The sequence below is a fragment of the Chinchilla lanigera genome, unplaced genomic scaffold, assembly GCF_000276665.1.
Source record: "Chinchilla lanigera isolate Chin_1 unplaced genomic scaffold, ChiLan1.0 scaffold00012, whole genome shotgun sequence".
NCBI lineage: Eukaryota > Metazoa > Chordata > Mammalia > Rodentia > Chinchillidae > Chinchilla > Chinchilla lanigera.
This window is the reverse complement of record NW_004955413.1, coordinates 9900276-9916279: the sequence shown is the minus strand read 5'-3', so window position 1 is coordinate 9916279 and position 16004 is coordinate 9900276. Positions and strand designations below refer to the sequence as shown.

The following is a 16004-nucleotide window of genomic DNA, read 5'->3' as shown; positions in this document are numbered from 1 at the left end:
AAACAAAAAGCCAGGAGGGAAAGGTATGCTCAGAAACACCAGCCTGACCGAAAATATGTGCAGAGCAGGGAGCAAAATACCTGAATCATAATCACCTGCAGCAAACACTTCCTAAGAGGAGAAAAAGAATGTTTTTTAAAAATAAACCTGAAAATTACAGGTAGAGAGCAGGTCTAAAGCTCCATGGAATCAGCTGCTCTGGTCCCAGGCGGGAAAGATGACTTGGAAAGACTTAATACTAGGGCTGCGGACAGCTGGTAAGGAATGAGAGTTGCTCACCTCTGTGGTAAACAAGGCTTTATGTGACTTAATTAATACTGTAGAATAATAACACTCTCGCCAAGCTTCCTTTCACTTTCAGGGCACAGACACCTTGACTCATCCCACACACTTGCCACTCCCAGTGACAACTAAAACAGGGAAGCCAACGTAAGTTTTAGAGCTTTGTTCTACCTAATCTTCACTGTGGCTAACTAACTATATGACCTAAAAACAAGCGGCAGGCTGTGGTTAGCTGTTTCAGACCTTGTTGCCAGAAGAGGCTACGTACGACAAACAGTGGTACAGCACCAAAACTGGCTTCCAGACGTCTCAAGGAAGCTATGATTAGTCCTGTGCCACCCTTCCTCCCCAAGGACCTTCCTGACCCCCAAAGCGTCTCTGATTCATTTTCCAGGGTAGTAAAGGATCACCCTTTCCCCATTAGCCCTCAGCTTCTTGAGGCAGAGCCTGTTCTCTTCTTGGTGAGGTCTCTGCATAAGCAGCACAGCCCTGGAGACAAGCACAGCACCTGCCATAGTAGCGCTTGACTCATGGCCGCTGAATGGATGGACGGAGCAATGAACAAATCCATTAGAAGCCCACTCCTGCTGCACCCAGTGGCACAGAGCTTTGTGCGTTATGGGCACAACCACCTGGCCTGAGGGCTAGGACCTAAACTCCAGGGCCTGACTCCTGCCTCTGAATCCCAGCTCTACCAGTCACCAACGGAGGGGCTCTTTAAAAGTTTCTGAACCTCACTATGTGTCAATTTCCCCATCTGCAAAGGGGGGAACAATAAGATAGTCTACCCCCAAAAAATAAGATTAGTGTACCTCATAGGACTGCGTTGAGGAGTAAAATCGCTCACATGTTATACACTGACAATGGTGCACGCACACAGAAAGCACTGAACACTGGGTTATATTCTTATTATAACAATCTGTGCCGGTCCATCTGGTGTCCAAACCCACAGCCTCGCCATCACGCATCTCCACAGTAGCAAATCCTGCAAAATAACATCTGACTAACACACCCCTAAATCTAAAGGGAGATGAGGAAAATCTTACTTCAAAGGTTAATTCATGAGCCACAGGCAGGAAAACAATGTAGTCAAGGTCCAACTATATGAAGAGTAGGCGACAGGTTTTCTGCCATTGATCTTTGCCCAAATTGCCTCTATACACACCACTTAAACCCCAGAAAGGTATTTCGAATTGTGTCAAAGGTGTGCACAGTTCAGAGAGCTCTAAAACATACCCCCATGTTTATTCCAAGGCCTAAATGATGGACAAGTAGTTCTCAGGGCTTTGTTGGTCTCCAACTACAGCTCTGGTATCAGTTGGTAGAATGCAATTAATGCCACCTTAAAACAGAGGCTGCAGGACAAACCAGGGCCTCTGTGTCCCCAGGCGGAAACAGAATGTGCTTTGGCTTGCTTCTGCAGTTGACAAGTATGACACCCAGGGCCTCAGAAGCAGCATGCTCAGGGTAAGTGGGGGAAGATTTAATGAGACGACCAAGACATGGTCAGGGCGGAGAGACCCAGACATATAGGCCAGCCTCTGCAAGCAGAGGGCAGGATATCCAGAAGTGTAAACCAAAGGGGTAGAAGACAGCACCCAGCCAGGCTGTATGTGCGCAGAGATGTGTACAAGGGGTAATCAACACATACAGTGAAAGTTTAAATTTTCAAGATTTAGTAAAAGACACTGCCATCACCAGGCGTGGTAGCACACGCCTGTAATCCCAGCATTTAGGAGGCTCAGGCAGGAAGATCACTGCAAGTTCGAGGCCAGCCTGGGCTATACAGTGATCAAAGCCAGTCTTCACTACAAAGCGAAACCCTGTCTCAAAAAAAAAAATATTTAAACACTGCCATTAAACTTCCTCAAAATGCTCCCCTTTGCTTTGAACACACTTACCCCATCTTTCTTGCCACTTTCTGAAGCAGTTCTGAGAATTCTCTTTTATAAGAGTCTGTATGAGGCATAATCAAAAATACAGTGAATGCTGCTGCTGAGTGGCAGCCCATGGAGAAAGGAAGGCTTGTAAAACCATTACAGTGTGTCATCTGCCTTATTCACCGGATCTGGCATCATATGACCCAAGTGAAAATGACCATGAAAGGTAAATATTTTGAATCAATTCAGGACATTAAGGCATCCATGACAGAGCAACTAAAGACACTCATGAAAGAATACCTTTACAACTGCTTCAGAAATTGTCAAAAATGATAGGATAAACATGTTTGAAGCAAGGAGGGGTTATTTTGAGGCAGAGATTAAGGAAATGTGCCTTGTATTGTAATAAATGTTTCAAATACATACTACCTTTTCAGGTCACATCTGTAAGCTCATGAACAAGGCTGTGGGCCAGGCATGATATTCACTATGATCTAAGAGGTGATGGAGAACAGACAGAGGAACTCCAGAAACCTAAGCATTAACTCGAACAAACCACTTCCTCTCGGGAACAGTTCCTTCAGCAGCCCAGGCAACCACTAAAAGCTCCTTCCAACATAGCTCTCTCTGGTTTCTTTTTCTTTTTTTTTTTTTTAATCTTTTTGAGACAGGGTCTCGCTATGCAGTTCAGGCTGGCCTTGAGCTCACTTTGTAGCCCAGGCTGGTCCCAAACTCACAATAATCCTCCTGCCTCAGCCACCTGAGTGCTGCAATTACAGGCATGCGCCACCACACTCAGCTCTCTCTGGTTTCTTGAACTAAGCTTCACTTTCATGTAAGTACTTTCTGATCTGACTCACGTATGATGGACGTGTGCTAACTTTGTGTTCACTGCACACCTTCTTCTGCGGTGCTCCGCTGGGGACACCGTATGCTTTCTCCTGGTGACAGCAGCCTTGGAAAGATGTGCCCCTTACCTGCTGAGCTCCCGTTCCTTGATGTCACAAAGGAAAGAAGCACATCCCGCAGGCCGTCTCCATTCACGTCAGCCAATTCCAGCGGAGACAGGTCTCCACCTGATATACACATAAAGAATCAAAAGGGGCCTGAGAACATTCACATAAGCCAGGGAGAAAAGGTGTAGATACGTAACACAACCAGCACCCACAAAAACCAGGCAGATTTCTGGTTCCCAGGCAGAGACACACTTTTCCCTACCTCTGGTGCCCTCTAAGTCTGTCTCAAAAGCCTTGGACGCTACACATAAAACATAGCAAGGGTCTGCAAAAAGGACAGATGAAGGCAGATAGACTAGAGATGGCCAGAACCACGGATGACAAGGTGCTGAGTCCCCTGGGTTTTCTTTGGGCCTCGTATTTCTCAGACAAGGTGCTGAAGAAGTCAGCAACCTAGAAATGCCACAGGCGCAAACCAAGAACCCCAAGAAATGCTGGCTTTTCTAGGCAAAGCACCAGGGAAGGAGCAACCTGGCCAGGCAGAAATGTTTCAAATAGGGACTGCTCCAATCCAACTGATCTACACACAAAAAACCATGGCCCTGGAGGCAGTTCACGCATGCTCATACATGCACGGAGCAAAGGCTGGACTGGCAGCCCTACTTCCACCTGGTGCTGGCTGATAAGCACCCCTTCCACACCAGGTCAGGACAGAGAAGGCCGGGAAGCCAAGTCTGCCATCCTACCTAGAAGTAACCAAGGCCCTTCATACACAAGGGAAGCCTGCAGCTCTGACATGACACAGGGTGGTGTCCCCGGGGCTGGTGGGGAGCCTGGACTTGCATCCCACAGGCAGTGACAAAGGTGGACCTCTCCCCCATCACAAGTGTGGAGTCAAGGGGAGCCTGCCAAATTTGGAGAAAACTCACACATTGCAAGTGAAGAATAAATTGACAAAACCACTCTGAAGATCAACCCGTAAAAATGAATGGGCACACACACTCTGACCCTGCTCCGAGGTTTAGGCCTTAGGGAATTTGTTACCTCCTGGATCAGGAGACCCACACCAAAACGTCCTTAGCAGCATCAGTTATTTAAAAAAAAAAAAAAAAAAAGACTGGAAGCCATGTAAATGTTCATCAATAGTAAAATGGATAAATAAGTCAGGGGATATTCACATCATGGAAGATTCAACAGCAGTAAAACTGAATAAACCCCAGATAGGCAAAGGAGAGATGGGATTAACCTCAAAAATATTATTTCAAAACCTCATGCTAAACAAAAAAGCAAGTCTATGTGACCACAGTTATGTAAAACTCAAGAAGAGCCAAAATAAATAAGCAGATTGCTTAGGATATATGTCAGTGTGGTAAAACTTAGCCAAAGGATAATCAACACAAAGTTGAGGCAAGCAGAACTTATGGTGACCAGAGGAGGACACAGTCAGGGAAAACGAAGGAGACTACAGAGATCTGGATAATGTGCTATTTCTTTTTCTCTCCCTCTCTTTTTTTTTTTCTTGGCACTGGGGATTGAACCCAGAGCCGTTGCCCTGAACTACATCCTCAGCACTTCTTATTTGGGTCTCAGCAAGTCAAACTGCACAGGCTAGGCTCAAACTTGAGATACTCCTGCCTCAGCCCCCAGAGTACTAAGATCACAGGGATGTGTCACCATGCATGGCTTAACATTCTATGTCTTTCTTGGCCTTTTTGTACATATATATTTGCAATATATCATAACTGCATGTGTCTTGGAGAACTGGTACATATACATATCACGTCGTGGTCATTTTTACTTCCCTCTCACCTTCTCCCTCCCCATATCCCTTTCCTATCTGTAATGATTCTATTTCTGTTTCCTACCGTCTCTATTTTACTCTTTAAATTTTTTATATTTTCATATTTAAATTTTTTACATTTTGGGTTTCTCATATAGGAGACACCATAAATATATCCTTCTCTGTCTGGTTTATTTCACTTAGCAATATGTTCTATCTCTCAAGCTGAGTGTTAGATAACCACGAATTTGTTACCAGGCTTCACACGTCATATAAATATCACACACGTAAACTAAATTTGCCTTAAGAGACCCAAAGATGACAACACAGAGCCCACCAGAAGCTAATTCAGCTGGGATCCGAGAAGCAGCAGAGAAAAGGCTCTCCCCTGTCAAGACTACAGGAGGTGTCTGGGGACAGCCTCATCCAGTTCACAGGAGACAACTGCTTGGCACAGCTGAAATACAACCCCCGGTCCAGACCAAGAGGTTTCAGAGATAAAAAGGTGGCCTCTCTCGGGCAGCACCACCCTAACCACTGGGACTAAGAAAAATACAACGGCAACTGCCTTCCACGGGAAATGAAATTATTCTAAATTTTAATTAGGCCAAGCTTATATAATCAAAGAAGGCCTGAGGGGCCTGGAGCCTTACTTTCCATTCGCCCACTGCAGTGTTTGTTCCCCGGCAGGAACCCAGCAAAGCAACACGCTGTCCTCTCTGCATCTAAACCTGTGCTACATGACACCATGTCGGGAGGCGGAGCCACGCAGCCACTGTCTTATTTCAAATCGTAACCTCCTCACCACTTCCACGCGTGGGGGGTGGAGTACAGTACTCTATGACACGCGTTCATTTTTAAGATTTGGAGGGAAAGTTCAATCAGGTAATGCCATAACACTTTACAGAACTAGCACTGAAAATCCCACCACTCACCTCGCTGGGAGCCCAAGCGGCGGCTCCAAGTGCTGTGCAGGTCTCTGGGGGGACAGGGGATGAGGAAAGCACAGAGGAGCACCAGGATCATTGAGATCCCCAACGTTAGCAAGAAGACAGATGTGCGCACGTAGGACGCGAGAGAGGAGGTTGCCTTCTGCTCCAGGGCCCCGAGGGGTTCTGAGGGGTACCCCTCTGTGGTGACTTCAGAGAGATGTGGCTTTGCAGGCCCGGCAACCTCTGCATCGGAGTCAGGCTCTGGCGCTTCTCCCAGAGGACTCTTCCCATTTTTGACCCCTCCATTCTTCTGCTGCAAGTTAAGCACAAGATCATCTTCGCTCTCATCGCTGTCAGCCTGGGTGAGGGGATCGTACTCCCCAAGGTCTGGGCTCTTCTTTCCTGAGAAAACAGAAGGACGGTGTCAAGGAGAACCAGCAAGGAGAAACCCTCACCAAACTACAGCAACTGCAAACACCTAGGGAAACACAGAAAGCAAAAAAACCTATGGGTTTATAGGAAGCCATCTGTAAAATTAGATGCCCACAAAGGGTAATAGGGACAATGGGAGGAAGGGTAAAGCACAATACTTCAGAATTATTGCCAGCACCAGGTCAGGAAAATTGGAAAGGATGTGGCAACATGCAGGAAATGGAGATCATTATGTTAAATGAAATAAATTGGGAACAGAAAGACAAATACTGCACGTCTTCGCTTCTATGCAGAAGCTAAATCTTGATCACATAGAAGTACAGAATAGAATGACACTTAGCAGAGGCGTAGAAGGATGTGGGGAGGGGAGGGAGAAAGGATGGTCAGCAGGTAGAGGTGCTACTAGATTGGGGCAATAACCTCTGATGTTCTTTGGCACAGTAGGTTAACTATGGTTGACAACAATTAATTGAGTATTTCAAAATAGCTGATGGAGAAGTTTTTAAATGCTTTCAACACAAAGAAATGTAAAAATCAGAGATGAGGGATAGGCCCATTACCCTCATCTGATCATTTCACCTTGTATACACATTGTATTGAAATGTCACACTGTACCCTATAAATATGTACAGTTACTATGTGCCAATTAAGCCAGGTGTGGTGGTTCACACTTCTGATGCCAGCACTTGCGAGACTGAGGCGGGGATCACAAGTTCAAAGCGGGCCTGACTGAACACTGACAGAGAGAGAGACAGAGATAGAGAAACAGACAGAGAGACAGAGAGATAGTAGACAGACAGTGTGTCCCTGAGTTCAATCCCCAGCACCACCCCCAAAAAAAAAAAAAAAAATTAAAGAAGACAAGCAAAATAGCAAATTTCAAGTATCTTCAGTTTATAGAAAGCTTTCTTAATTTGCTTAACTCTCTCTTATGAAAAACTTATGGCTCTTATATCAACTTTCCACACACCTAACATGCATTATTGCCTTTGATTTCTTAGGTTTATGATCCCCTCGTCTTTCCTAGTAAACATCTAGAAAATTCCACTCTGTACATTGCTCCTCATGGTCCTAGTCATGGGTTCCCAATTGCTTCTCTGGGGACTTAAGTAGAACACTAAATGTCACCCGGAGATTTTACTGAAATTTCACTTCTCACACTGTCCTGTGGTCTGAACGTCCTTCCAGTATATCTTGCGGTACACAGAGTTTACCTTTCAGACTGTGTTCTGAGCAAGTGCCCCAGAAAGGTGATAACCTAGCAGGACAGGAGTGGTAGAAGACTTGTGAAAAGCTGGTATGCACAGCAAGTACTGTTTTACTTGGACCCTACATTGATTTGGAAGGACTGAGAGATAGAAATTATAGGAGGGCATAAGTGCAGCTCCTATGCCAAACTCTGGCCCTCACTACCAATGACTGAATGATTTTATGCCTTTTTTTTATGTTATAACCAAGAAAAATATCCTTTGTTTGGAAATTTACCTGGCAAGCTGCTACTAAGGTAAATGCTATTGTTACATCTTTTGTTCAGAAGCAAATTTCAAAAAACACAACTCAGCTCATAGGAAGAAAAACTCTTGATGCCAATCTCTGCCTCTGGGCCATTTAGTGATGCCATTTCCCATACCACATCTCAGTTTGCTCAACACCAGAAATGAAGCAATAAATCAGACATGGAGGCCAGAAATGGAGAGGAAAACTCTAGTCTAAAGTTTAGTATTTGGTACACAGAAAAACAACAAATGTTTGATTTTAAAAGAGCAATGTTCCACAGAATTACTTTATAACATTAAGCACTCTACAAAAGAAAAAAAAAAAAAAAAACCACAGATAATACTAAGTAATATGGAAGGCTAATAACTAGAAATTTCCCTTTATTCTCATTTCAAAGCTATTCATTTGTCCAATAGAGATTGGATTTTTTTTAAAGGCACAAGTTTTAAGAAAATAAACTGATTATTAGGAATTTAATTCAAGATAGTACTTCTAGGATATACCATAGGGCCAGGTCAGCAGAGGTTCAGGCTGATCTCCTATAATGTATAATCCTACTATAATGCAAATAATTTTGTTAATTAAAGTACATCAATCTACTTCCATCCCAAGTAACTCAATATATAATTTGCAAACAGAGCCATAAATTGTTATGTTAATATCAGCTCTAAAACTTTTTAAGTGGTTGGTTGTTTTGTTTTTAATTAAAATATACCTGACATGATAACCAAATATGGTACACACATGCCACGTACTGCTGTGTGACCTTAAAAAGGAAGCCAATGCTGGCACATGGTACACTATGGATGAAGATCAAGGACATCACACAGAGTGAAATAAGCCAGGCCTGAGAAAATAGATAGTACGATTCTTATATGAGGTATCTAGAGCAGTCAAATTCACAGAAACAGAAAGGAGAATGGTGATTTCTCAGATCTGGAGGAAATTGGTGGTGGTTGTTTAGTAGGTATGGAGTTTCACTTTTACAAGATGAAAAAGTTCCAGAGAGTGGCTTCCCAATAATGTAAACATATATATATATAATCTTGAACTATACACTTGAAGTGGTTAAGTCGGTAAATTTTATGGTATCTGTATTTTGTACAATTTTTCTAAAAACTTTTAAATATACCTGACAAAGAGGAAAACATATACAAGATCCCCAAATCCTCAGAGTTGAAGAGATTTTAAAGATCACATAATCCCCTGCCAACCCCACTCCAAAATACCAAGCTGTCACTTAGCATGCACCTGAACATGAGCAGCACTAGAGAATCCACTGGCCTAGAATCTAGAAAACACTGTTTTAGAGTCAAGAACCTGCTTTCAGGGTAGTTAGCACTTCACATTCAAGTCCTTTCATATGTGTGCAAATATCAGAGATGCACAGAATTTAAGAGCTCAGGTTTTCACAATGAGACAAACAAAAGATAAATCTCAGCCCTCTTGTTAACTGTGTGACCTCAAATGTCTGAACTTCATTGAGCCTCAATTTGCCTCTTTATGAAATGGAATACTGACTGCTCCTGTCTCAGAGGATTTTTACGAGGTTTAAATAAGATAACACATTGATTGTTCTTAGTGCCTGGCTTGTGGTCACACTCAATGACTTTAAGCTTCAATTAGTATCATTACCATTACTATGGTTGTCATTATTTTTCCCAAATGTCCTTGGCCAGCCTTCGCACCTCCAAGGTAAACACCTTTACCTCTTGCAACCCAGTCCTTAACAAAGCCTTGCTTCAGGTGTCCTTAACATCCTGATCGCTCTCCTCAGACACAATGTACCATGGCAGTGCGTTTAAGGTACATTTTCCAGAACTGGGTGTAGTTCCAGGGTGCAGACCAGAGAAGGAAAAGGCGGAACTGTGCTCTGGTGATTCCAGAGAGTACAATACAATTCAATCACAGCAATCTAAAATTGTGGACGCTTTCTTGGCAGTCACACCACACAACTGATTCAGCTAAAACTCCAAAGCACTTTTAACACACATTCAAGCCATCCTTTAATTTTGTGCAACTGGACCTTCAATACCAAGTTAAAATTTTAGCATCCGCATCTACTTTATTCAATCTCTCTTGTCAGTCTCCACCTTGCAACAAACATAAGCTAAAACAGCACCTTTGCCAAAGTGAAATCGTTAATAAAATACTGGCTAACAAAATATTTAAAGGAAATTCATTATCATATACTGTCACAGGCAGGAAGGAAGAAAATTGGCTACATATGCTGTAGAAATGTAGAAAATCATTAATAAATCTATAAACACAATTCACAAGCATTCTTTGGGGAGGGGAGCTGTTGAACTGGTCCTTTTAGAAGGCTTACACCCCTACAGTTAGTGGTGGCATAGGAAAACATTTCTGTCACACTATTTTCCCTAAAACCAGGGAGAGGAAAAAGAGAAAACGGAAAAAAAAAAAAGGAAAAAAGGAAACAGCTCACAGTCCCAAACCACAATTTATGAACAACAGTTGTCAAACACAGTGAAACTTGTATCTAATTGAGGAAATACCACCACATTGGGCACATCCATCTGCAAATGCTCGGTAAGGAGCAGAGTTCACAGAATTGATGATAATGATAATGATAACGAACGCTGGAAATGTATTCAGTGTTTACCATCCCAGGCACTGGCCCAAGCGTTTTACATGTATTAATTCATTTAGTCCTCACATGTATTAATTCATTTAGTCCTCCTACCCTACGTGGTAGGTTATTATTATTCCTATTTTATCAACAAGGAAACTAAAATATACAGAGGTAAATTGCCTAAGATTACAGAAGTAGCAAGAAGAAAAGCCAGGATTGAAACTCATGCAGTCAACAGCAGAGTCTATTTCAAGGTGTTCCACCTCCCTGTTTCACAAATACATAGCTCAACCAAAAATTTTTTGCTTGGAAAGAGAAAGTCAAGGATCATAGCAATGCTTGTGAGCTCCACTCAGCATCACACAGGTAAAGAGAAAACACGTAAGCCAATATCTTTACAAGAAGCAACCTTTTAGTATGGCAAGTTAAAAAAGTAACCATACGCACAGTCAAGTTCTGAGGAGCCTGGTTTTGTTTGTTGTTGTTGTTTGTTTGTTTGCACAGACTGTGCCTTATGAGGAAACAAGAACCAGACAGTAATTGGAAGAAGATAAGTCAATACACAAAAAAATATTAATTATAGGTGGGTAAATATAAAGACGGACGACAACTTAAAGGTACCCTCCCGCTAAGGAATAATAACTAAAGAAAGATAAACTTGGTCTTTAAAAAACTCCAGATCCACTTTCACAGATCAGATAACAAAGGCGAATTTGAAGTTCAGGGGCAGTAGGTTGAAAACCCACACAACACACAAAGAGAATCAAAGGCTTTATCAGCACTTTCAGGCCCAGTGATAAACCAGCATTCTCCTGGGGTAGAGACAGCCACAGAAGCTGCTGGGGGAGAGAGATCTGAGTTAGCAGGCCTGCAGGAAACTCTAGCTTCCTGCTGGCCCAGCTCACTCCGCAGGCCCCTGCCTCTGCCCCATGTGTTAGCCAACAGCTCTTTATAAAACATCTACTCGCATTTAAATACGAGTAACAATCAGAAAGAAGTATTATCCACATCCATTCCACAAAATACCACAAAGTTCTGCAAATATTCAAGAGTGAGGTGACAAGACATGGCAAGCAAAATCAGTTAAAGAATCAAAGCTGCACCAATTCTACCATAAAATGGAAGAAATAATGAACAGCTGCTTCCCCAGGGAGTCTAGGAAATTAAAGAAAATGGTCTTCTCTGAAATAAGGGCTCATAGAAAGATATAACGTTTCCTGGCAGTTCAATTAAAAAAAAAAAAAAAAGAAAAGTAAATAAGCAGAGCCAGGAAGACAAGAGACGATGATAATAAAGCAATTTGAGAAAAAAATAATTCTTATTAGAATCAGACTCAGCAACATAAAGCATACAGCAGTGACAATGTAAGCAAAATACAATGAAGTAACACGAAGGCTGGATGTTTTGAGCACTTACTAGGAACACTCCCAAGCCCTCTGAAATCTCTTAGAATCTCTGTAACAACACTTTGAGGAAGACATACTGTTGTCTTTCATGTTCTAGACAGCACTGGCTACCTCTATGCTCCTAGAGAAATGAACAAGGTGTTTTCTGTTTCTGTTTTTCTTTTGAGACAGGTTCTCACTATGTAGTTGAGGCTGGCTTTGATCTTATTGTATAGCCTAGGATGGCCTCAAACTTGTGGCGACCCTCCTACCTTAGCATCCCAAGTGCTGAGATTATAGGCATGGGCCACCATGCCTGGTGAACAAGGCATTTTAAAAGACTGATTTAAAGAACAAAGGTGAGCACGTGCATAACTAAAGAGAACAGAAAAGAACCAAAAACAGTATTGAAAGGAAGGGAGGGGTGAGGAGTGGGGAAAAAAAGAATTAAGATATATCATACACAGGTACAAACTTCCTATGATAAAATGTATATATAAAATGTACCAGTAAAATTAACTATAAAATAAAGGAGATACAAGCTGGGCCCGTAATCCCAGCACTTGGGAGGCTGAGACAGGAGGATCCTGGTCTACATAGTGAATTCAAAGCCAGCCTGAATTATATAGTGAAACTCTGTCTCAAAAACAAAACAAAAATAAAAGGAGATATAGCTGGGCGTGGTGGCACACGCCTGTAATCCCAGCACTTGGGAGGCTGAGGCAGCAGGACTGTTGCGAGTTCGAGACCAGCCTGGGCTACAAAGTGAGCTCAAGGCCAGCCTGAACTGCATAGTGAGACCTTGTCTCAAAAAGACCAAAAAAAAAAAAAGAAGGAGCTACAAAAAGGTACCTGCAATAAAGCAAGACCTAAAACTATACAGTAAAAGGTAGACAAAGGCCAAAAATATACAATACAGAATAATCAATAATGAAACATACCCTAGTATGGTCATTGGGCTTCAAGGACAAAGAAGGAATGCTATGAGCAGCCAGGACAAGGGAAAAAAAGATCAAATCTCTAAGGATGGGAACAAAATCAGGCTGATTTTTCCATAGCAATATAGAAGACAGTGAAGCAGTATCTAAAATCGGTGGTGTGAGGTCCCAGAACTCTGACCTGGCCGCAACATCTCTGAAATACACAAGCAAGCACACAAGGAGTCAGAGCTACCATGCTGTTTGCTGCGCCTTCCTTTGAAAGAACATAGCAGAGTAGGACTAGTTCCCGACCAACGTTTAGAGTATGATAAATATTTACTTTTCCACTAATATATTGTTTTCAGCTACTGCAAAAACAAACCTCAGCTTAACTATTATAGATTGCATGGTTTGACCAAAGAAGTCCTAAATTATATTGTTTTCTGGGTATCTGCAGAAAGAAAACAACAGAAAGTATAAGAAGTTCTCTGATTTGCTTTAGATCATAGTCAGGCTGAGAAGCTAGAATCGAACCCGTGCTTCAAAGCTGAGAGCAGTGACCACTCACTCCATCCCTGCTGATTTCAGATTTCTAATCAATGAAAGATTTGGAAAGAATACAGAAGAGGGCATTGATTTCGTAATGTACCAACATAAACAAGCTTTCCGCATTGCTTTTCCTCCAGGAGAGATGGAGGATGCCAACTAAATATCATTTCCAACATGGTATAGAGCAATTCGCTAAAGTCCTAAATATACTATAATGCCATTCCCAAATGTTTTCAGGAAAATATTCTACAACATACACTACCCTGTAACATACACTATACTATACTATAGTATATATATGCACACACACTCTGGAATAGGTAACTATAACTAAGGGTAAATAATTCATATCATAGATTAGTTTATCCAGAGGCACAATCCCTCTAAATCACAAGTAATAAAAGAAACTGTAACAATAACATTATGCTCTGTTATTCCCTGCAGTTTGGCTTTCAATCTTTAAAATGACCTAAAAAAATATATACTTAAGAGATAAGTTGTTCCACAGGCTTTATAAATGTCATATTGTTCTTCTGTTACTAATTAACCTCATATCATACACGTGAGCCAAACATCTTTTCATCCTGGGCTTAGTGAAAGGGTACGAGAAAAGACATACATTCCCAGCAACTGCTCCTTCATTACCAGGCTGTTGAGGTCTGCGAACAGTGGCAATTGCAGGTCCCAAATTCATAAATGATCACGGTACCACTAATAATAATAATAATAATAATAATAATATTAATAACAGCTAACATGTCAGAAGTTAAGTACATCCATCTCTTTTACTATTCCAAATAGCCGTGTGAGGTAAATATGTAGTATAGCGTGTGGCATGGAGTGAACGTTCCATAATAACACTATCATTACAGATAAGGAAGCTAAAGCCTAAAGAGATTAAGTTGCTACTCAGGTGAAGCCTGGATTTAAACCTGAGCCTGTATCCTGCTCTATTCTGCATTCTTCACACAGAAAAACAGAGAGGATGTTAACCAGGGTAAAACGACCCAAACAGGACTAGTCTCACTGCCCCAGACACGGCACATCCAAAACCAGCTCTAAGACAGCAACATCTACCTAACAGAAAAGCCCAAATTTGTCTTGTGGGTGGAGTGGAGAAAGGACGAAAGAAACCAGAAAAAGTACAAGTGGGGGAAAAAATCCACAGCACACAAAAGAACATATGCTTAATATATCCAGGCCTAAAAAAGAATCCACCACCTTCTCCGAGCCAAGCGACGGTCCAGACACAGGCCCAAGGACTGGGCTACAAAATCCCTTACTCCACTCTCAACTGACCGAGATGCTACAACTGAATACTCCAGAGAGTACAGATGTCACAGCCTCAGGATGCGAGACCATGAAAGAGTTCATGCGTTTCTAAATCAAGATCTTTCTTGCATTCTCATCCTCAAAGCATAACAATTAGTTATGCTGAAATAAAACAAGGACCAAAAATGAAGAAGGGGAGGAGGGAGAAGAGGAGGGAGAGGAGCAGGAGGAAAGCAAGCTAAATATGTCTGACATTTGAATGGATGTCATGCTCTCCTAAAGCCACTCTTTCCAAAGTAGATTAATTCTGCAAGGAAAGGGGCATGTCTCTCATTCAATTTTGATATGGTATTATGTACACATCCCACGATACATATTATCAGTTTCCCAGCCATGTTCTAATGAGCCCATGAGAAAAAAAAATCTGTCTGAAGTTATGAAGACCAAGGACAGCAATGCAAATTCATCTCCAACCCAGAGTCACCCAAGGCACAAGACTTGTCTCACTGCAACAAACTTGAAGCTCCTTGAGAACAAGGACCTTGAGATTCCCCGGCAGTCTCCAGCTGGCACCCACCAGGCACCCAACTAGCCCTTTCTACAATGCCAGGGATCCGTGCATGGTGGCGCACACCTGTAATCCCAGCACTTGGTAGGCTGAGGCAGGAGGACTGCCATCAGTTCGAGACCAGCCTGGGCTAGGCCAGCCTGAATTACAGAGTGAGATTCTGTCTTAAGAAATAAAGAAAGAAAACCATACAATGCCAGGGAAAGCAATCGCCTTTCCCTCAAATATTTTTAGTTATCAGCAAATAAATGCTGATAACAACGTTTAAAATTTATATAGAACCATAAAATTTTCTAAAGCCTAAGTGTTTAAAATTTAGTTGGGCAGAATAAATACACTTTGATTAAAGTAGCAAGTTTCTAACAGTACAGTCCTATTCTAGCAGTTTAAGATGAAAGGGGAAAACAACTTGGAGCTGCTGCCCGAAGTACTGAACCACCTCTGGAAGCTGTCATCGCCACCAGCACTTCCTTACAGAATATTCCATATGTTACAGGCAGCTAACAGGCGCCAAATCATTTCCCACTCTTCGCTTCAGCAACCAGAGACTTAAGTGTAGTCAAAAGCTCAGGATCCGAGTCCAAAACACCCTTGACGTTCAAGGCCAAGCTTCTCCAACACTGCCTGTGTGACCCTGAGCAATTCAATTAGCCATCCTCCTAATTGTCTTATCTTCCTGGGAGGGAAATACCTGTCTCACTCAGCTCTCAGCTGCGTCACGCTGTCAGTAAGGGGAGTAACTGTTCCCCGCAGGCTCGCTTCCCATCCTGCAGCCCACTGCGTCCGCCCAGGTCCAGCCAGCCCAAGACAGAAGGAGATGGAGTCCCCGCTGCACCTGGTCCTCGGCTCTCGCTGAAGGATGCTCCCCTCACCAGCCCTGCCTTGGGGACCGCGGCGACACGCGCTCTGCTGCGGTCACCGCCGCGGCTCGCTCCGGGCCACCTCCCGGCGCCCCCCG

The 16004-nt window shown here is 42.7% G+C and overlaps 1 protein-coding gene across 1 annotated transcript in view; it reads right to left on the bottom strand.

The window, feature by feature from the left end:
• The window catches only part of Kiaa1467 (KIAA1467 ortholog), a 32111-nt gene that overhangs the window by 15771 nt on the left and 336 nt on the right, over nt 1–16004 (bottom strand). The window contains exons 2-3 of the mRNA XM_005378980.2: nt 5834–6232; nt 3140–3238 (exon numbers count right to left, since the gene is read on the bottom strand). Of these exons, the coding sequence (XP_005379037.1) occupies nt 3140–3238; nt 5834–6232 (498 nt within the window). The remainder of the gene's footprint in view (nt 1–3139; nt 3239–5833; nt 6233–16004) is intronic.